Source organism: Coturnix japonica, chromosome 3 (genome assembly GCF_054131305.1).
Source record: "Coturnix japonica strain WE chromosome 3, WE-NBRP24, whole genome shotgun sequence".
Classification (NCBI taxonomy): Eukaryota; Metazoa; Chordata; class Aves; order Galliformes; family Phasianidae; genus Coturnix; species Coturnix japonica.
The window spans coordinates 14,955,541-14,978,622 of NC_140665.1; the positions used below are offsets into that span (position 1 = coordinate 14,955,541).

Consider the following 23,082-nt stretch of genomic DNA (forward strand, 5'->3'; position numbering starts at 1 on the left):
TGATCTCTTTAACTTCCTGAAGGGAGGTTGTAGTGAGCTGGGGGTTGGCCTCTTCTCTTGTGTCATTAGTGATAGGATTAGAGGGAATGGCTTCAGACTGTGGCAGGGGAGATTCAGGCTGGGCATTAGGAAATATTACTTCTCAGAAGGGGTGGTCAAGCACTAGAATAGGCTGCCCAGGTAGGTGGTGGAGTCACCAACCTTGGGGGTGTTCAAGGAACAACTGGATGTTGTGTTGAGGGACATGGTTTAGTGGGAGCTATTGGTAATAGGTGGACGGTTGGACTGGATGATCTTTTAGGTCTTTTCCAACCCTGGTGATTCTATGAAAGTAATTGGGATTTTCCATTATGAAAGAAGAGCCAGAGAGCGGGATTTCAGTCTGTGCTCAGGTGGCTGTGCTGCCACATCTCTGCTGTGGTTTCTGGAATTGAGCATGGTGTTGCAAGTTCACTGGGGTTGGCACATTCACCTGTTGAGCTTTGAGCATTCTTTGACATACGGCGCTGTCCCTGCTCTGCCATTCATGCTGTGTAATTCGCATTGTATATATTTTTTCCTTAAAATGTTGCATAGTACCCATTTATGCACAGCCTGTTGTGGCAATGTGCATCTTTTTAGTGTCCCTGTTAATTTGGTTTTCACCCTGAGATGTGCTTTTCAGTTCTCCCTTGTTTCTGCTCTTAACATTTCAGTGTAATGAGCTGAGTTTCCCAAACCAGAACTGTGGCCCTGCTTTGCTTAGGGAATGCTGCCCTTATGCAAGGCTTGACCTGCTCCTGGCCTCTGTTCAAGTGACGGCATTCTGGACTTCTTCCATAACTGTTCATTGGTGTTCTGAGCTTCTTAGACAGTGTTATGCATCAGCTACAAATTTTGCCTGCAGGCTCCAATCCCTCCATGTGCTGCTGATAGCTGGGTGGGTGGCAGGCTGCTGAGTCCTCTGCTGTGGTTCCCAAGCACAGTGTATCCTGAAGGGTGCAGAAGATTGTCTCAGATAAAGGCTGTGGTTCTTGGAGGCTGCTCTGTTCTGAATATATTTAAACAAATAGAATATTCATAGTTTTAGATAAAGTTAAGGCTGAGGAAAGAAGTGCTTTCACATTTTGACTGCAAACATTTAAAGCCAATGCATCCTGCTGGGAAGCATCATATTAAATTGCATGACTTAAAAAAATAATAATAATCTATTTTACTTGAGCCTACAGCATGAAAGATGAGGAGTTAAGAGACAATTTTAACCCACTTTGAAAGTAGCGTAATTCAAGTGTAATCCTTCAGTGCAGTTGCTGCTTTTGCATCTCTCTCTAGAAGGCCATTCCTGTGCTGAAGAGTGATGTAAAGATGTGGGTTGTGTGCTAATCCCATTTAAGATGCCAAGCTTCCTTTCCACCCAAGGGAGGTTTCCCCATTGCCACCTCCTAGACAAGTGTTTGACTGTCTTTTTTCTTAACACTCTGCAGGTTCAGGGAGTGCCACTGATGGACTAAATTGAAAATGAAGCCAAAACAAACTGGTACTTGTAAGAGACTGATGGCACTGATGGTGCTGCTGAGGCAGCCAGAAGCTGCAGTAGAATGCTCCTGTTATCTGCACATTGCTGATGGTAGCTGCAGTAGTAGCAATGGGTATCTACTTCCTTGGGGCTGGAAAACCAGCTTGCAGAATGACTTAATCGGAAGATGCTGATAAATTGGTTATGCTGAAATTTTGAAGATTCCAGTGAAGCCTGAGCTTTGTTACCACTTATTCACCACCTGGGGGTTAATATGAGGGCATGTTACATCAACTGTCAGTGCTTGGAGGGTTTGGCTGGAATGAACGTGAGGCTGTTGTTTCCTCAGCCCCCCATCTTGGTCCAACCTGCTCCAGAACATTCTCTCCCAGTTCTTGCTGCTTTCCTTTGAGAAAAGTACCGTTGTAGGAAAGCCATAGATTAAACCTCCAACTTCTCCTGTTCTTCTTCTCTTTCTTTGCGAGAACATATAGTTGGAACTTCTGGATTTTGAGCTCGCTAATGATATCCTATCATTCAAAACGCATCAGCTATGCCTGTAATATGCAATCTGAAGCCATTATTCTCTAGAATTGATCTTGCTTTTTTCATATCTTTATATAGCACTGCAGTCTGAATGCACTTCTCACTTGTATTTAGTGACTTTTAAAGGTTTATCCAAGTCATGGATTCCCAGTGGATGTTCTGAGCTTGTTTCTTTATTTAAAAACATCATCTAAATTCAAATCAGGAATTAACACAGTTCTGTAAATGACATTCACCCCTCTGCAGAAGGACTGGCATTAATCCTATGCTCCACAGCAGTGGCATTTTGAGCCTTGTTTGAGGACTTTTATAGTGTTTAAATAGCCTTACAAAAAGCAGAGGCTTCTGCAATAGGTAGAACTGACACTGCTTGCTTTTGGGCACTGAGTGTGAATGTGTCAGAGGGTCTGTGTTAGGAGATGGGCTCCCTGCATAGGCAGAGAAGAAGACAGGGTACTCCATGAAAGTGTTCTGGGTCACTTTGTAATAGAGTACGCGGTTGCAGAAAGAAGCTTTGTATAATTGTGTTCCTAAACCACTGCTCCACTGCTCAAATCCTGCCTCTGCTGAGCCAGGGATCAGGTCCTTGCTCTGCAGCTATAAGGGAATTGATGTGACGTGTCTTTAGCATGGGACCTGAAATATAGTTCCATTTTTTTTTTACCTCGTATTAGTTATCCTAAGCAGTTCATGCTGTTTGTATTGCATTGCTTCTGTATGGCCGAGTGTTCCTCAGACTGAGAAGTAGCAGTAGACCTCTGGACAAGAGGAAGTTGGAATGTATCATAGTGTCCTGAAAAAACATGAACCCCAAGTCGGTGTGTTATAAGATCGTTTTGAGTCACTGCAAGTGTTTAGGGCTGCACTATAAACATCCACAGCTTTAAGCCACCTCCATCAAGTGCTCTGTATCTTTACCCCCCATAATTCTTGTTCTGAGAATACTGTGATGGAGGAGCAGCCAGACAGTCTTGTTTTTCTTTGTTAGCTATTTTTATTTTACCTGGGTTGTTACTTATCAAAGAACACTGCTAACATTTGAAATAAACATGTTTAAACATTAATAAGTAGCATAAGAGATGCTCATTTTGCTGCTGTGTGGGCAAACATCGGATGATTGCTGGAGTAGAAAAAAGATAGGAGCAAACATTTTCCTTTGTATATTAATATTGCTCACTAGTTACTTCCCAGGCAGAAAAGTGAAGAAAGGAAATCACAACAGTCAAATGCCCGTAATGTTTCCTCAGCAAAATCCCAACCAAGGCAACAAAATTGTTGGATCCCAGCAGCAGTAAGAAGAGTTTCCTATGGGCTGCCCAGCTGTGCTGAGCCCTGCCTTCAGCTGATGAAGAGCAGGTGTGGTGTTGTGTGGCATTCAGGAAATGAAGCTTTCACTGCTTTATTTGATGGCCTCTTCTCTAGTGTAACGATTCATGGTGTAAAAAGGCTTTCCTCACCAGCTCTTCATAACCTTCAGCTTTCAGCCACGATTCTTTTTATTCTATATTAGAGATCACAAAGCTCTTTTTCACACTGTACTTTTCTTTGTGAAGGGGTTTTTATGCTGTAATCACATTACTTCTCAATCTTCCTTTAAACAGGCTGAACAGATTGAGCTCCAGATTTCTCATTTTGAGGCATTTTTCTCCCATCCAGTAATTTTTCAGGCTTTTTCTTATAACCTTCTCATTTTTTCAACATCCTTTACAAAGACTGACCCCAAAGGTGTCTGATGTACCAGAGTCCACCTCATCAGCAGCATAAGGGGCTGACATTCTCCCAGCTTGTGAGTTGCATTTCCATGTTATACAGATGCAGTTTAAGGACAGAGCCCCCTGTAACATGGGGGGGATGTTCTCCGGGTTGCTCAGCCTTTCTCCAGGGGCTGTTTGTTACTGGCTGCTGCAGCAGGTTCTGGTGCCTTTGCAGTCCATACGGCGCACAGCAATTTCCTCTTTTTGTTGCTTTTTAAGTGATAAAAAAGAAGGAAGGAGTCTGACAGCATGGAGCTGTTCCTGGGGAAAGATGGGCTGCTGGCTTAATGGAGGTATTCCCAACACTTCTCCTTCTTTGCGGGCTTTCTGGTTTGGTGGCTAAGCTGAAGGTCAGTTCCGTGTCTCCAACCTTGCTGCAGGGGATGCTGCAGGGACCATTTGTTATTTTAAATCTTGCTATTTTTCAGTTGTCAAATTCCATTAAGGGAGGGTTTATAGTTTCATTGGAAAAAGGCAGTGGCTGCACAAAGCCTAACAATGTGAACTGTTCCGGGATCTGATGAGTGTTTTCAGGCTTTCAGCACTGTCATCCTACGTGGTTTTGGCAGTAATGGCAACTGTGGGGTGTTTTAATCCCTTGGGTCTTGTAAAAGCTCTTCAGGCAGACGCTGTCATGGGCTTTGTCTGTCATGGGTGTGAAAACAAGTAACAAATTTCCCATGAATTGATCTGAAGCCACCTCGTAAGCAGGGAAGCGTATGGGACCTTGGGCAGTGGCGGTGACCTGCTGCTCACTGCGTGCCTGGCTCCTTTGCAATAAACTTTGCAATTTGCGGAGTGCTTGCTCTTCACCTGACATCCCCTTTCCTGCTCTGGTTAATGATAAAAAGCGACTTTAAGTACTATTACACGTAAATCTTTGAGGCTCTGTGTGACTGAGAAGCCAGCTGGGAGGATGAATGTGTCATCGCTGGAGCAAACCTTAAATGTGGGGAGTTTTCATGTTTGTTGTGGGGTTTTTTGTTTTGTTTCTTCTTTTGTTTTTTTAGTTTATTGTCTTTTTTCCCCCCACTGTTGCCATTTCTGGTGGGCCAGCAGATGGAACTGCCCACAGGACCTTATTTATCCCTGCAAAACCAGCTGCTGCTGGGTTTGCGTGGATTCCTGTGCTTTGGAGCTTGTTATTGTAAGGATAGTGCCTTTCTCACTGGTTAGCAGCATTCTCCAAATCAGTGTTTGCTCTTGAGGCTCCATGTAATTCATACCTGGTTCATTCAGGCCAAGGTCACTGTGGAAGGTACAGCTCCGAGTTCATGTTTTTTCCTCTGGAAAAGGAAAATGCAGCTAAAAGTACAAGAAAAAGATGATGATAAAAGTTTTCTTAGGCAAAACAGCAGCAGGTGAAGGCAGCCTGTGTGTTCCCATGTGCTGCCATAGCAGCTCTAACAGCACTTAGAGCCCTGTAACATGCTGCTGCCCTCCTGCTGCCTGAAACCCAACATCAGTAGCAGATGGCAAGAGATGAAACTTGCTTTCTGGGTATAGCAGGGCAGCCTTAGAGATTTCCCATCAGTGTGCTGCCTGCAGCCTTCTCCGTGTGTGAGGCCAGCACTGCTTCAGCCATGTGAGGGCTGGATAAGGCCACAAGTGTGTTAGTGAGCAGGAATTGCAGCGGATGGGGATGCCTGAGGAGGCAGCAAACCTGGTTTCTGCACGGTGCTTCAGAAAGTGCTGTGTGTGCTGGGAACACTTTGGAAATGAATATTTAATGCAGAAATGAAACAATTATATGCACGTATAAATGCTGCATTTATCTCCCTGCTGCCCTATAAAGGGTGAGTAGCGATAAGCCCAGGGGGGCTATCATAATTATCACTCTACTGACTTGGCTAATAAAAAATCAATTGCAACGAGATGGTTTTGGGCTTTCCTTCATGTGCAGTGTTGCGTTATCCCTGTTTCAAGTATGTGTCTGCAAGGAAGAGGGGTTGGTTTTGAGTCCATCTTTCCCCCAAAGTGGGAACTGCTGAAAATGATGTTTTTGTGAAGCCCTGTGCTCCTCGATAGCCTGCTGAAATGCTGCACGTAAGGAACAGCTGCTTCCTTAGCATTTCATGTAGTGTTTTGCACTATCGCAGATGGGTTGTGAAGTATATCTATGTTCTGAGAGAAGTTTGCCTATGTGGAAAGAGCCAGGTCTGGACCAAGTGTTTACAGGAAAATTTCCTTACACTATTTCTGCAGTTGTTGCTGTGAGAGTTAAGGTAGCTAATGCCATACCAGGGAATACAAAAGAAGCTTTAGCACATATGGGAACATTCTCCAGTGCAGAAGTTCTCCAATTTGAATACTGCACCGGGCAGGGTTAGAAATTCCCATCCCCATCCCATTGGTGGAGTGGCATCTTTGTGCGTGAGTGGTTGCACGTCCCTGGATCCTACAGCTGTGGGGCTGAGGGAGATGGGTGGAATTGAAGCTCTAAGAAAGAACCAGAGCATGATGTTACCTGTCTGGGAGAGAATGGAGACTGAAGCCTTCATTCAGTATATGTGTATTCACCAGCTCGATAATGCAGAGTTGTGTTGGTATGTTTCCTAGGGGCAATATATAATTTGCTTATTGATAGGCTGCACTATTTAGACAAATTAGACCTTTTAAACATCAGTCCTATTAATTGGTTTTGACTGCACTGCATTAATTACAGAAGGGTTAGCAATGTTTTAATTGTAGAGAATTGTTCTCTAATTTGAGGAAAACAGTCAACACTCGGCACGTGGCTTCCAGTGAGAGTTGGTTATCTCCGTCTTCAAACATGGTTCTTAAGGTATTACCATAATCTTGTGGCAGTTGTAATTATGTGTATTACCGGGTGGGAAGGAGTCATAAGAGAGATGGTGCAAAATTAACACCAGGGAGCACAATCTTGGTTTTATACGTGGATGTGAGGTGTCAGGGTGGCTGTGTCCCAGGCTGGGGTGGTGGGTGCAGACTGGGGCTGAGTGGATTGCGGCCGTCCCCTCCTCCTGTATGTTAGAAATGTGACAGAGCTAATCACTTAATCACTTCAGTAAGAGTTGGGGCTTTAAATACCTAAAGTCACTTGGGCACAGTTCCTGCAGCTTCACTGCCTGCCCAGACAGTGCTGCTGTGTTCCAGGATTGAGGGAAGTCTCTGGTTCAGCCCCTGGCAGGAGCCACGAAATCCACACCTGTATGGTGCTGTAAGGATACACAGTGCTAGCAGGGTAAGGTAGCACCTTCGACTTTGCAAGAGAAACTGTACATCTCAAATATGGTGAGTGGTTTTGAGACTGAGCACAGTTTTGGCTGCAGAGCCAAGCTGCTATTGCCTTTAGCCAGCTTCAGACCAGTTCTGTTCTGGGCAGCTCGGCTGGGAAGGTGCTGCTGCCCAGGCAGACACCTGTTCCCACTGGGCGTGCTGTGGAATACTTACCTCCCCTGGGAAGCTGTCTGCAGGGCACGTAACAGTGCGTTCATTTGTTGCGGTCCAGACAGAGGTGGTGATCCCTTTACCGCCCTGCATGTGTCCTGAAACTGTCTTAATGTACCGTATCATGGCACTGTAGAAAGTCAAATCTCTTTTTAGCCTGACTTCCTAAGGAGGCTTATGCGATTGTGCTGTTTCTATCTTCATCCCTCCCTTGGGGACCTTTTGAACCCACGGGCCAGGATCAGACAAATGCATCAGCAGAAGGTGTTGATGATAGTGCTGGCCGTGCTGCAGGGCCCACGTGGGCAGCAGCCACAGTGCTGCTTGGCCATGCCGGTACCTGCTCGGTTGTCATCATTCTTGATCTTGAGAGTACAGTGAGAGGAGAAATCTCACATAGAGCCTCTTCCTGGGGGGCATATGGGTACGTTTGGGGTAACCTGGCAGCTGAACAAGGCCTGGCTGAGATTCTGAATCCGGGAGCTCATTCAGGCCTTGTGCCCCTTTTCTAGTGATGCAGAAGTGATCTCTTCAGTTTCGCCTTACCGAGGAAAGCAAAACCACACCCACTGGGTTATGTCTCATGAGTAAAAACACTGGTGTAAACTCAAGTCTCTGAGCAACAACCTCAATAAACTAAATCCCTCCCGGGGAGAAAAAGATAATCATATGAAGAGGCCCAATATCCCCCTGCTGTGCATCTGTCAGTCAGCTGCCCGCAGGGAAAAGCGGCTATGCCATGATAACCCTGTGCTGAGGGGAAGGGGAGCAGATGGGCGGGGGATTAAAGCTGCGGCAGGAAGAGGGGAATTGGGACCAGTAGTGCTGGCAGCCCTGGTCACTGCTGGTTTATGGGGTGGTATGGGGAATGGAGCTCAACTGGAGGCTGCTTGTCCTGCATGCTTGGTTACAGCGAGATGAGCATTACGGACTGGTAAGTGGAAAGATATCTGCTCTGCTTCACCTATAAGCTCCCACTCCTCTCCTGTGACCAGGACGGGCATCAATCCTGATCTGTGAAACAGATCTGTGCCTGCAGAAGCTCTCCCTCTTACTTAGAGGAGATGATGCACCACCTAAATTGTAGCCGCAAAAAGCAGCAGCTCTCATATTGCTGATCCACGTTAATTAGGAACAAGTAGGAGAATTTATGAGTACAGTCTGTCTGTCGTGGCAGGTATTGTGAGCAGTTGTCCCAGGTGTGCACAGATGGGAATGAAAAAAGGGTTAAATAGTGGTTGTGTCTGAGTGCCTGATGCAGGCACTCTTCTGGTAATGTTGAGAGGTGCTCCAGCACCTTGATATCCTTTCTGTACTGAGGTGCCCAAAACTGAACACAGTACTTGAAGTGAGGCCTCACCAGTGCCAAGTACAGGGGCAGGATGACTTCCCTAGTCCTGCTTACCACACTGTTCCTGATACAAGCCAGGGGCTGTTGGCCTTCTTGGCCACCTGGGCACACTACTGCCTCATTCAGCTGACTATCCATCAGTACACCTGACTCCTCCTGACTTGAGCCATCAGATGTGAAAGAGCCTTCCTGCATGCACGGCTGAGTTTTGTGACTTGGATCTGGGGCACAGGCAGATGATGGGCAGCATTTCCTGCCTGTCCAACAGATGCGCAGGCTTAGCCAGCATGGACAGTAACACAGGTTTCCAAAAGTTTTCACTTAGCCGCGATTATTCTTTGAGATGTGTGAATTGCAGTAAGGAGCACGTGGGACACTTCATTGCCTGTTTGTCATGACCAGTGTGCATGAGTGGGGGAGAAGGCAAGCAGAAGGTGCACCCCCTGTTACAGACTTGTTTGGGTGACGTTCAGAGGTGTCAGGATGTATGTGGATGTCTGATGGCTCACCTCCTGCAGTACTGCAGGGGCACTGCTAGTGAGATCTGCTGTAAATGTTTTGATGACATAGCAACCACGGCATCACTGGTTTGCCTGATTCTGGCACGGTTTTCCTGCTCTCACTCTCCTGAACACGGATGGTTACATTTCTGTATATCTTACACAAACTATTGAAACACCTTGATGGATAAATTGTTCATCTTGGTGTAATTTTTACAGCCGTATGAAGGCAGATATCTACTGCTGGTAGGTAAACAGATCTACTCACAGAATATTTGACATACTAAACTAGTATTTTTGAATTGCTTTTTGTACAAGGCATGTAGCTGCTTCTCTGCATGGGTTTGTAACAAGAAGGGGTCATCTATTGGTCATTATAATTTTCAAGATAGAGCAGAAAACAATGCCGGTTAGTGTTTATATAGGCAGAGCTGAACATTTTTGTTACTGATTTCTAGGGCACAGTTCTGAGCTCACTGCAAACGCCATGTTTTCTGGTAACTAAAACCACTGCTGCTTTCTCAGGACGAACTAAAATATCCTTTAAAATGGCATATGATGTCATCAAGAAGGCCGTGAGCCGAACTCTCAGATGCCTCAACTCTTCTTAAGGTTTTGTTTGCATTGTTTTTTGTTTAGGTGTTTTTTAAGCCTTGAATTCTTAGGGATCTTTCAGGTTAGAGTGGCAGTTGCTTCTATATCCACCTGCAGTGTACTCTGACCACGTTGGCCATGCTGACCTGCCATTGCAGTGATCTGCATGCTGAGTGTGTGGCTCATCCAGATGTCACTGAGGATAAAGAGTGATGAAAAGATTCCCCAGCAACATCCTTTTTTTTTGTGACTTAGACAAATGCTATTGAATCCTTTCATTCCTGAACATTTTCATCCTTGCTGCACCAGTCTTATCTTCAGCCTTTGCTTTGCATTCTTCATTAACTTAATGGGAAAAAAAAAAGTATCCTGAAGGTAGATGTTTCTCTGCTTGGAAAACCTTTGAAGCTGGAATTTCCCCTGCCTTGATTTTCCTGCAGTTTTTCTGGTTGACTTTGCTCATGGGCATGAGTCTTCCAAGAGTCCGTTTTCCTGTTGGCATGTGTTCTTGAATAGCTGAATTATTGACTCTAGGACTTTTTGGACTGGCTTTCTCATTCTTCTCATGTGGTTTATTATTTTTGGCCTATTAACTCTGATAGGTGTTAAATTTAATTATAAGAAGTTGAACTTGATTATTTAACCTTAATTAAGGCACTCTGGGTCTCCATTCCTCAAATTACTTGAGAAAGTATTACAGTATTTCCCTTCTGTATAACCTACATTAAGGAGTGTCAGCTGAACACCGATTAAGAAAGGGACAGCTCTCTGCTTTCCTGAAGTGCACGTTACTGCAGCCTGATGTCATGGGTGGACATGCTGCAGTGGAAGGAGGAGTGCTGCACCTCTGGTCTGCCCCACACACCCGCTGTGCAACCCACATGCTGGGTTTTAACCAATGGCTGTGCATGCTACAAGCTTTCTCAATTCTATTTCTTGTACCAGTTCCCGTGTTTATTGTGCTAGATATTCCCCCAGTGCTTTCTCCAATGCTTGTGTAACATTCCCTGTTTTTCTTATGTTACAGCATCCAAAGGAAACAAATAGGAAAATGAAGTAGAGCATTTTGTACCTATGCTACAGATCCTCCCTTGCTCTGATAATTAATCTGGTCTAACTCTTGAGCTTGCCTCCCATGACACCTGGCAAACTGCTGCTTCCCACCCATGTGATCACACTGAACTTCATTAGCATGTGGGGGATGTGCTGGAGAGCTTTGCATTATCCAAGTTAGAAGCCAAGCACAAATATATGGAGTTTCTCCCTAAAGTAGCACATTGCTTCTAAGGAAATGAGAAAGTGATGTAAAATGCATGGCTGGTTGGTTCTCCAGTTGAGTAAGAAGTGGTTTCTAAAGGACATGAATTATGCAGTAAGTCACTTTTAATATTACTTTTACTGATGCTTTTTAAAGTGGCCGTGGCATTCTGAAAATATGTTAAATAGTTAAAAGCTGTGGCAAAGAGCTACCCCTCAAAAAAGACAGTTACCTTCTTGAGTAGAACAGTGGCAAATTAAGCAACTACTTGGGAGAAAAAAAAAGTCAGACCTTGATCCTGTGAGCTTTGTTACTTGCATTGCTTTAAGCACAGGGTTAGTCTTATGGATAGAATCAGGGTGTAACGCCCCTCAGCCTTGAACGTGAGCTGTATCTCTGAATTTGTGACCTCCCTGTGCAATGCTGATATGGAAAGATGCGGATTCAGAAGTCTGAAATCAAACCCAGACTCTGAGGGAGATGTGGACAAATCACCATGCAATCAAATGGCATTTATCCAGCTCTTTTTTCCCCGCTCTGCTGTGTTTGTGTAGGAGGTGGATCCCCCGGGGCGGGGAATGCGCCGCATGTGCAGCAGATGCAGCTCTTGGCTGGTCGCATTAGCTAAGTAAATTTTGTAATGACTGGGATGAGTTTGGCTCTTTGACATCAGCTAAACTAAGCTCCTCAGAAGAGCTGAATCAGCATAATTCCTTGGTGGTGCTGAGGTGGTTGGTACTAAGAGGTTTGGTTTGTAAATGTATTTTTAAAAAATCCTATGTGATGCCAGCAAATAACCAAGCAAAAGGTATTCTGGGCCAAAGTTTGTGGTTATTTGAGCTTCAGTGATGTGCAAAAGCCGTGTGTCAACTCTACATCTTTTTTGTGTTTGCACAGGCGTTCTTTTTACCAAGTGTTCCGAGTTTTTTTCCCTGTCTGCAGAAATCTCATTGCTTTCTGAGTTGATTGTTGCTGCTCAATGATTGAGTTATCTGTAACTCTCCTGGCAGCTGCTGGACGGCTGAGGTATAAGCAGTGGGGCCTCATCCTGCAGGGTGCAGGACTCGGTTTGATGATGGAGGTAGAGTCATGAATCTCACATTGGCCAGTGGTGTAGGGCATGTTGGGTTTTGTCCTGCCAGAAACAGAGACATGGCTCCTCTCTGTTAACTTTGGTGAGTGTGAAGTGTGCTTCCCTGTTCTGGGATCCTGAGCAGCAAGCCTGGAAGACTGGCCATCTTTCTTGGCAGAGGTGGAAGGAGAAGCTTGAGTTGTGCTGCCAAAGGATGGCTAGCCTGAGTCCCAGCCTCAGCTTCTGCGGATATTTCAGGGTTGAGAGGAGATACATAGACATCAGTGCTGAGGTGGTGTTAACCATACTCCTTCTGAAGGGCCTCTTTTGAATTTCTGCTTTGAATAATACCTTGAAGAGATCTGGACCTGCTTCTCCCACCCTCGCTGAGCTGCATAACCATGCAGCCTCTTGACATGATAGCAGTGTCATCAACCTTTTCCCTCCTCAGTAGTTTTGTAAATAAAGCTTGAATTTCTGAGCAGCTGAATCTGTGTGCTGAATTCAACCCAAGGCCATAAGTAACTTCAGATCCTCCAAAACTCTATTTTTGACAAATACACTATTTCTGTTTTCATCAGACATGTGATTGATATTCCTATTGGTCTCTCTTGGCTTCTTTTCCATAACTGTTTTCTCATTGTTTCCAACAGGAGTACTTTCCGTCTGGGCTGAGCGCTTACCTTCACAAGAGACGTTTCTTCAGCCTGCAGTAGCGGTGAACTCCGACACACGCTGGTCCTGTGATTTTCAGTGCTGTGGGATGAGACCTCCTGGTCAGCTCAGCCCCAAGGTGGGTCCCTGCTCAGCTGTTTCTATGTGGTTTCCCCAGGGCCTTTGTCATGTATTTCTCCTTGTTTGCCAGATCTGTCCTAGCTCACAGTGTAGTCCCTCCTGCAGATCCAGATCAGCCCTGGGTTTGTGGAAGCCTACTACCATAGGTAGTATTTCTGTTTTGAAAGGGAAAGTACTTAGTAGCAAGGAAAACGTGTACTGGTGGAAAGCTCTAGCATCTGCAGTCTCTGCTTGGATTTCTGGTAGCAATTTCAATGTCTTTGCCATAATTTAAACAAGTACTGTTGAGTGAAGGACAGTTAGAGAGTGTTGAATTTTGTTTGCCTGATATTCACTTCAGGCTGCCAGTGAGACTCATTCTGCTGATATTTATGGTATTACAACTGAGTGACTCCTTTTAAATCAGCAGCAGTAACGTGATGTGAAACAAGAGCAGCATTCGGTCTGGCACCCAGCACAGCTCTTGACAATTTGCTCTGATGCTGTAGGTGGTTACAGCGTTTTTTCCACTCCTGCAGAGATTCCTGCACAGCTGCTCTCCCCGACAGCCTGATTTATGCCCTGGGATTTATGGAGCTGAACAAATGATTGTAGAAAAGCTAATACACTTCATTACACTTGGGCCAGTTTTCCCAAGCCAGAGGGCAAATCCTCTCTTCTCTACCTGTGCTCCATTTGTGCAGCTGTTGTGCATTCTCCTCAATAATCTGAAAGTGATGGGATGTTTCGAGGAGCCCAAGGAAGTGGCTTATTCTCTGTTGGGAGTCGAGCTTAATAGAGGTGTAGGTGTTGCTGCATTTTCTCACTGGATGTGACCTTGCTGAGGGAGGCAGCACTGTACTGTGTACCAAATCCAACTGAGCATGTAGAAATAAGCTCAGTTCCAGGAGCGGAATGGTTCTCCAGCATTAAGGTTAAAGACATTTTTAATCGTCTCTCTTAAATCTGTACAAATGGACTCAGCATGGTGTAATGTGAATTAGCACAGCTGCCGTAAAATCAAGATGCAACTCAGAACTGAACCTTTGAATCTTTTGTTACTTAAGTTCCATAGAGGGAAAGGAGACTTGTACCTGCAGTTCAGCTGGGAAAATAATGGATTTAATCACACAGAGCAGCCAAAGCAGGTAATGACAAACATGTGGGTTTTTTTTCTGTTCAAAATAAAAACTGTAACTTTTAAGTTTGTTGAATGTTTGGTCTCAAAGCACATTTCAGGAAGGAAACAGGATATTTAGTTTCATCTCCATTAGCAGCTTTGGTAGCCTGGGAACTGTGTTGGTGCTACTCAGCTTAATGAAGTGTGCAAATTAAAAGTTTTGTCTGATCCTTCCACGATATCAAGCATTACTGAAGCCCAAACTGGCCATTCATCAGCAGTAGGTTTGCACAGATGTTGCCATGTGTGGCATAAGTCGGCCCACAGGAACTTGTCTGGTGGTGACAAATGAACCAGAAGAGACCAGGCATTCTGATCCCAGCTTGAGCTTTTAACACTCTGTGTTAAGAAATGCAGGTTTCCATCTTGAAACTGAGCACATGGTGTACCACAAATTTGCTGTTTCCATGGAGACAGCTACGGAAGGAAGCACATGTTTCCTTTAAAGAAAGGGAAAGCGTGGAACAAAGAACATGTACTCCAAATGGCCAGAATGGTAGTTCTTCACCAAACCCGGGCAGAAAGGACAAGGGCAGAAAGGACAAGGGCAGAAAGGACAAGGGCAGAAAGGGGGCCTTTGACTGCTTTTGTGTGAATGAATTTCCTGGAAACCAACCACAGGTTCACGTTTGTGTAAGGGCACAGATCACCCACGTGCAGTGGGTGACATCTGATGTTCCAAGGTCTGTGGGTGGAGGTGGGGCATTACTATTACTATTACTATTACTATTACTATTACTATTACTATTACTATTACTATTACTATTACTATTACTACTAGTCTTGCTTCAGTAGATGAGGAAGAAGGGTACTCCCTACTCATGGTTTCCCTCATAGGTATTCTCTCTTCCTTGCATTCTCACTACAGGCACTTGTGTCAAGGCTGTTTCGCAAATGCTAGGAGCATGCTTTGATGAAATTGTTGTCACAGCAGGTAGAAGCGACTTGATTCTTTTGCTGGTTGCATGGTGTCGCAGCCCCAAGGTGGTTCCCCATCTGCATGACAAACAATTGCACATTGAAAGTTTTCTGCATATTTTTTCCAGTGTTTTGTGCTAGAGTAAAGGAACTTAGTGCTGATGAGCACTGGAGAAAACTGTATTTTGACAGTAATGGATGTTGCTCTGGTAATGGACGTTGCTGCTCTTCTTGTTTTGTGATTCATTAGGATAGATGGACTTAATAATGAGAAAACTTTGCCATGAAGATCATGTAAAGCACAGAGCGGATGAAGCATGGGGTGAACAGGAAAGGCGTCAGTGGAAGCAGATGGGCAGCACAGCATGTGGTTTCCCTGGCATTTGTTGTTCTGCGATAGGAGGCTCAGAAATGAGTTACAGGGGGACTAAGAAGTGGAAAAACACTGAAACCCATAAATATTCAGAAGAGCAGAAGAAACAAATGTATTGACCTAAATGACCATTGGTGACTCAAAAGCTTAAAGGCAATGTATTTAAATTGTAATTTTACATTAACAGCACGAAGACATGTGGACAGAATGGGGCTGTGAGGATGGAGAAGGACAAGCTGCTGAATTTGGGAGCAAAATCCAAAATAATGGAAATAGTTTCCTTGGTGGACCACCTTCTTCTGCTCTGACCACAGTGACCCTTGACAAACCAGACTTGTAGGCTGGTGTGTTGAATTCTGCCCAAACCAACTCCAGTACTGCTACCCTCCTCTGAGCAGGGCTTTTCATTAGGCTGACTTTGTCAACAGTTCAGTCTGAATCATCGCCATGTGATTCATCCTTATGAATTGCAGACTGATTGCAATTTTTGCTTTTATTTCTCCCAGCTGAAAGCCGGCTGACCTGCAGCTTTTTTGCTTTGTTGCATCCATAGGGAAATTTTGCTGTATTGGCTTCGTCATTTTTTCCTCATTCTGTATTTTTTTAAATAAACAGTAGAGATTACCTTGAATGAAAGGCTGAACTGACCTTTTTCAAACAAATCTCTTCCCGGAGAAGCTTGAATTAAAACTTCACTTTTATTCCTGCACTTCTATTGATCATTTTACAGATGAGATATGACCAAAGTACTGTGATTGATTATGTCTTTATGTCTTAGGCTTTTGAAAGCTGTTTCTCAGGTAGAAAAGGTACAATAGCTACTCTGAAACCTAATCTTGATCTTAGGCATCCAGTGATTTCTTCTACATTTGGTTTTGATTTGATTCTGTGTCCTTTTAACCGTCAGTTGTGTATATTTATATTTCAAACCTGGCTCCTGCAGTGCCTAAGTTTGCTTCTCTGTATTGCTTTGTTCTGTATTTATTCATGTTTTTGTGTGCTTGCAGGGAGCTTATAAACAGGAGGGGATCAACTTTTTACACAAACAGAAAGTGATCGGATAAGAGGGAATGGCTTTAAACTAAAAGATGGGAGAATTAGGTTAGATATTAGAAGGAAATTCTTTACTCAGAGGGCAGTGAGGCCCAGGCACAGCTGCCCAGAGCTGTGGGTGCCCCATCCCTGGAGGGGCTCCAGGCCAGGTTGGATGGAGCCCTGGGCAGCCTGAGCTGGTGGGGGCAGCCCTGCCCATGGCTGAGTGTTGGAACTCAATGATCTTTAAGGTCCACTCCAACCAAGCCATTCTGTGGCATCAAGGAAAATCCTTTTTATTTGCTACTGTGAAAAGTTATTCTGCTGGAGATGGTTCTTTGTACTTATAAGCTAATTTGCAACAAACATTGAGAGTAAAAAATGTAGAGGAAGTTAACTTACCTGTTGGTAACCTGGTGTGCCAGTGAGCGCAGGGACAGAGTTGGAGATGAAGGTGAGTTCGAAATGAAGTCTGAGAGAATTTGGAAGATGGTTTTGCATTAATAGGTAACTGAGCAATAGTGCAGGTGAGATAGGTAGAAGCTATAGGTGGCTTTGCATGTTAGCATGATTGATTCATCCCCACAGGAGTGGCCACCAGAGGCACTGGTGTATTGAACTGCTGCAGTTGTTGTTACCAATGTTTTTTCCCAGCTCATTTCATTCTGAGTGCAGACGCAGCATTTACTGAGGCATGGTGTGATAGTGGGGATGGGATGATTTCAGAGTAGATCTGAAGCATGGAGAAATGTGTCTGGCAGGTTGATTTGGCCAAAGAATGGTTAATGTTCAGTTGTACATCACCATCACCAAAAAACAGTGCTAGGAGCTTCTGCTTAAACCTGTAGTCTTACAGGAAACAGCATGTCACCTTAATCTTTTTATCCTGTCAGCCATTACTCTTTCAAAAGTTTAGGCACTTTGGTTTCTGTGCAAGACCTCCCCTGGCCTGTATTACTAGGACAGGGAATATGAAGTAAGCTTTCTCAAATAAAATCAACCATGTGCCCTCTAACCCTTGCCTTTGCATTTGCTGTCACCATTCGGGGCTTATTTTTCCTATCCTGCTAGGACAGAAATAGAGAAGAGAGTAGCTCTTTATGAGATGAGAGCCTTTTTCCACTGAAGCCATCAACACTGGTTTTGAGGCTCAGATAATGAGCCAGAAGCCAAAAACAGCAATGAGATAGCTCTTCACCAGGACACAGTTAAGTGGGTTGTGCAGATGACTTTCAGAGAGGTACAAAGCCCAGAGCAGTGCGTACTCAGCTCTGCTCTCATAAGGTATGCAAGGGCCATAACAATTCTGACTGTGACACAATGATGTTTGAAGGTCTTGGAAATTGTGGGAGTTTGCTTTTAATTTTGAAGCACAACTTCTTCCTGCATTTATCCCAAAGAAGCTGGAAATAATTTAGAAAAGCATGCTGTCAGTAGTGCTGAACTCAGGGCTGCACAGTGCACACTGTTATGCAAGTTGTGGTGGGTGCACGGAGTGCAACCAAAGGCTGAGTCAGGCTGTGTTGAACTGGGATTTTTTACGTTAATGAATGCTGACGAGCTGAGAGCAACGGGCATGTAGCAGAGCCAGTGCCAGGCTGTGCTGTCTGCATGGTGTGTGGAGGTGCCAGCAGGGAAGGTCCCCTGCTGCTCTCCAATACTCTTTGCCCAGGGGGCAAGGAAGGGGGCTGCCTTCTGCAGTACATCTCATGTTTGTTGTCTGGGGCTAGTTTGTCCAGTCTGAGTATTTTATGAGTGTAGTTGGAATGGCAGAAGCATGCCTCTAGCTCTTCCTTAGGAGCTGCAGTGGTGTCGCATCACCTGCGGCTCCATGCAGAGGTGCTTTATGCTGCTGGCCTCCGGTTGATGGGAATGTTGGGGATCATCTGAACATGCAGAGTTGTCTGAAGGGGAAATGGTGCAGGAGCAGGGGTGGCTTCAGTGCTGGAGGGGTTCTTAATGGAGAACTTCGAAACAAGCAGGTGTGCATATGTGCTCATGCACAAATAATGCTGCGGTGTTTCAAGAGTACAGTATCATTTGAAACAGGTGGTATGGATGGTATCTTGTTATCAAGATTCTGCTAACTAGAGAAACGGAAAGCAGTAAAAATAAACATTGCCTTGTAAAGGAGCTTGGGGAGTAAGACTCAGTTTAATGAGGATTGCAGTGGTTCTCCTGGGGGAGGAACCCTGGCCCCAAGCAAAGAGACGCCTTTTTTGGAGTATTGCTGAGCACCTGGCTGACCTGCTCTCCATAACATCAGGCAGCTGCCTATCCTCCTCTTGGTGCTTTGGCAACCCAATCTAGAGCCTGCAAATGCAGAATGAAAGGCCGCTGCTTTCAGTAAGCTTCAGAGTACTGTAAGGGAGGTAGCTACTGCCTGGAAGTGCTTTGGCCTGCTCTCTAGTCATGGATAAACAGGCAGCTGCTGGGAGTCAGCCTTGGAGCAGGACTGAGGCTCCGAAATTCCCTCTCAGCACTTGTTAGTGTCTCTTCATGCTAGTGAGAACAAGTAGCTGGTGCTGTACAACATCCTTAGGTAATCCTTTCCTGGTCCTCAGTAGAAAGAGGAGAATAGACTCCTTTCCAGTTAAACCTAACTAGGATTAGATGGTTGTTCTTTCTGAGCTCTTGTGTTTGTGCGTGTAAATGCATGTACTTGAGTTGGCTGCAGTCTTCTTATTCTCTTTATTACTTTGTTGTACAGAAATACGCCTTTAAGTTTTGACCACATAAATAGTCAGTCAGCAAAGTGCAGGAATACACTGTTGCAGCTGAGAGTGGGCTGGCCAATTTATCAGGAGACATTGTTCTGTCCTTACTGAATGTTATGTTCAGATTTATACTAAAATGAGTGTATCCACTTTGTTTTTAGAAGGGCCAATAATGATGATTATGGAACTTCTGCTAGAAAAATAGCATCTGTGAAAGTTTTCCATGTGCTGTTGTGTCTTTACGGTACAGAAGTGTTGTACAGAATGTGATCTTAACATAGCTCACTTACAGTCCTTCAACATGCAAATATGATCCTATGACCTGAGCTCAAGGCACATAGTATTTCCAATCCAGAGGAACTGAAGTCATACTTTGTTACTGGAGGACTCTTGGTTTATTTTCTTCCCCTCCTGAAAGTCTGTGCAGTCCTGGTTCCTGAAGCACTGAAGGTTTTAGGTGGAAGAAACTGTTATCAGTTCTTTGGAGGCATTTTGCTTAGTGCTTTTCGGTGGACGTGGTAATTGGATCGTTTGGATTTCCATGATGGCAAGTATGCTGCAAGAAGGTGTTTTAAAACTCAAGAAGAGGAATACAGTAAGTTTTCATTTGGCTTGGAGTGCAGAGGCTACCTCACAGGGTTGTACTGTAAAGTTTTATTGTCATTCATTTGCAATGTCTTGAATAATTTGAGTATCACAGCCATCTTAAAATCACCTTTCTGAAACTCATATAGTGCCTCATGACACACGTATTATGTCATCTTCTCTAATGTCCATCTATAGCACAGACAGACAAAACTAAAAATAATCAGAGGATTTATTGAAATACGTGCTCCGAAAAAAGTGAGGAAAAAAATAGGTTGACATTGCTAGTTTTAACTGTTTTAAAATAGCTTTTGATTTTTATGCTTATCTTTCTCTTTTTGTTAAGGAAAATGGTGAAAATAAAGTTTTGGTCAGACAGAATATGTCATTTGATCCTGAATGGTAATTTTGTTGTAGTGAAAGTAATGTTTTTTGAACCCCTTCTGCACTCTTGTTTCTTCTCTCAGCCAGTGAACTGCATGGTGTCCTTTTTCACTCAGTACTAACCCTGGTCCCCACCTCCTAGAATAACTGCACGTGTTTACTTAATGTGTTCTTTTACAGTTGCTTTTTCCACTTGTCCTTTGATATTTCCCACTTGTGTCAGCAGCTTTGTTGGATTTGGTTTGTAATGAAGTTGGGAATAAATGAGCTAACAAGCCTCCCTGCCCTTGGAAGCAGTGCTGAATGCAGCCAGAGCCAGCATGCAGAGGTTTTCCCTCCTTAATTGGCAGTGTATTTTTGCTACTTAGACTTTAAGAAGAATCTTTAATGAGATACAATTACACTAAAGTTGTGTTTTCCAGGGATTTAAAAGTAGAGCTAGGGCCTGCTGTCCCCCAGCACGATTTCCCTGGGTAGAGCAGGAGCCATAGGCCCTTGATTTCTGTGAGATGGTGGCCAGGCTCTTCACTTATTTGTGGTGTTAGCATCTTCTTTGTGGTAAATAAGACTTCTCAGAAAACACTCAGGGATCTTGCCTTTGCATGCGGACTGCTTGTTACAATGGTGATTTCTCAACAAAATCACCTGATTTTGAGAGTTTGACTCAAAGGCGGATGGGCTGTGGGCTGGGTAGGGGTGATGCCATGTTGTTCAAGCAGGGCTGTTTCTTTTGGAAAGGGTGTTTTGACATTGTTGTTTAAAAGTTTCCAAGCTGAACTCGTTTATACACATGGCCTTGCAGCAGTTTCTCTTGGTGTTGCTGTACCAAGGTTATGGGAGTCTTCTTAACTTGCTACATAGTCTACTGGCAACCTACCGTTATTGATTTTTTTGAGGATGACAGTGGCCTTTTGGACCATTTCAGATGAAGTACTTGATCCTGAAGAGGAAAAGCGTGCCTCTTCCAGAAGCAGAGGATGGATGGGCCCAGCAAAATGCATCTTTCCTCTGAAGGAACAAATCAGTTCCATTTTCTGTTCCAGCCTTGTCCCTCATGAGGTAGTGGTGATAGTGATCTTCAAGGATGTAATAACCTCTATGGTTGTTCAAAACATACAGAGTCAGAAATCATTTCTATCCTAGCCGTTTGAAAACTGGAACCAGTTAAATTGAGGATGGGTGAGACCTCTCACTTCCTTGTTGAGGTTCGGGGACACCAAAAGTCTATGCAGCAAGACCTCTGAAAAACTCAGCATTGGTGAATTGTTCAAATACATTCATTGACTGTGGTGCATGATGAAGTGGAAGAGGGTAGAGCAAGCATTGCTTTATAAATGTTCAAAGCTTTGTATAAAAAGCTTACAGTAAACTTTGAGAAGGAGAGTAAGTACTAACAAATCCTTTAAGAGACCACTTCTCATTTTTAATATGGAAAATGAGTATAGCATGGCAGCAGTTCAGCAGGTAATAGGATAAGAATCGACTTTCAATCCAGTCTTTCTGTTCTATGCACAGAAAAAAAGGACTAGAAAATATGTAAGAAATAAAAATGAGAAGTGGAACCTAAGCATTTGAAGCTTATTTTAGGTCATCGAAATGTTTTTCCTTCACATTCAAGTGATGCAGAGCAAAACTTGATAGTAAGGTGGGAAACCCACGAGGATGAGTTTCATATTCTGGGTTCTTGTTGTGTGTATGTTAGTCTATAGACATGTTTGTTTGCATTTTGAAGATATTTTGACATAACAAATAATCTCATTTTGTTCCACTTCTTGCTAAACATGAGTCAGACAATGTGTTTCACTCTGAAGAGTGTTTTTATTATCAGAGTCTCTCCATTAATAATGCATTACAGGGCCTTCATTTCTGTAGATCATACATTGCAAAACGATCTTTATATTATAAATGAAAATTGTATTGGAAAGAACAATTCCTGAAAGCCAGACCCCCTGCCTCATTAACACTTTGGCTCTGGAGCATGTGGTGCCATCTCAGCTGTACATCTCTGCTGGTGCATGTCACTGCCTACCCTGCAGCCTGTTCTCTGTGTGCTGGGAAATGGTCTGTGCTGTTATAGGCACCCTCAGCAATCCACTCTGGACCCTTTCCAACATCTCTCTGTCTTTCTTGTACTGAGGGCTCCATACCTGGACGCAGTACTCCAGATGGGGCCTCACAAGAGCGGTGTAGAGAAGGACGATCACCTCCCTGTCCCTGCTGGCCACCCCTCTCCTGATGGAGCCCAGGATCCCATTTGCTTTTTGAGCTGCAAGAACACACTGCTGGCTCATGTTAAGTTTCTCATCCATCAGGACCCCCAGGTCCTTCTCTGCCAAGCTACTCTTAAGGACTACTCTTCTCAGTCTGTACGGATGCCTGGGGTTCTTCCAGCCCAAGTGCAAAACCTTGCACTTTGCCATGTTGAACCTCATTAGGTTCACCCAGGCCTACCTTTCAAGTCTGTCAGGGTCCCTCTGAATGGCATCCCTTCCTTCCTCTGTGTCAACCGCACCACTCAGCTTGGTGTCATCAGCAAACTTGCTGAGGGTGCACTCGATTTCATCATCGATGTCATTGATGAAGATGTTAAAGAGCACCGGTCCCAAGACAGATGCTGAGGATCAGTTGTTTCTGAAAATTGGGAATCCATTTGCTGGGGCTACAAGTATTTTGAGACACCTCCAGGGGTTGGAGATTTGTGGGTTTTGTTGGTTGTTTGGTTGGTTTTCTTTGCTTGTTTGTTTTTCCCCTTTTTAATGTGCCTCGAGCTGTTGCAAACTAATTCACTGCAGGAGACTGTCTATACATTGCTGCATGAGTGTGAGTGTGTATGAGATAATAGAGAGTGACTGACTACAATACGTGCATTTAAGCTACTCAGCTGAAAATTACTGAGCATTAAAATCCACCGGGAATCACTTGAGTTCTAAATTAGGAAAGCACATGTCATTCAGTAGAGCAGCTTTCAATAAAAAGACTGAGTATTGTTCTCTGGAGTACATAAATCCTAGTTTGGCCACTCTGTACCAGCTTTTATGGTTTCTCTAGAAGCATACGTTGCCTTTTGTTATTATATTTTTCCCGTATTTTGTTCTACTGTGCATATCTTGTGGGCCATCTATCAAGAGACTGTGCTGT

At 44.2% G+C, this 23,082-nt stretch overlaps 1 protein-coding gene across 9 annotated transcripts in view; it reads left to right on the forward strand.

Annotated features, from left to right (window-relative positions):
- The window catches only part of PAK5 (p21 (RAC1) activated kinase 5), a 143,762-nt gene that overhangs the window by 77,843 nt on the left and 42,837 nt on the right, over window positions 1–23,082 (forward strand). For 8 of the 9 annotated variants that reach the window (XM_085541091.1, XM_085541085.1, XM_085541084.1 and 5 more), the window contains one exon: window positions 12,635–12,774. Coding sequence is in view for 5 of the 9 variants with exons in the window: in XM_085541085.1 (XP_085397211.1) it covers window positions 12,745–12,774 (30 nt within the window). In the remaining 4 variants the exon portion in view is untranslated. Of the gene's footprint in view, window positions 1–8,003; window positions 8,141–12,634; window positions 12,775–23,082 lie in introns of those variants that run through there. The other variant, XM_085541087.1, reaches the window with a different exon arrangement.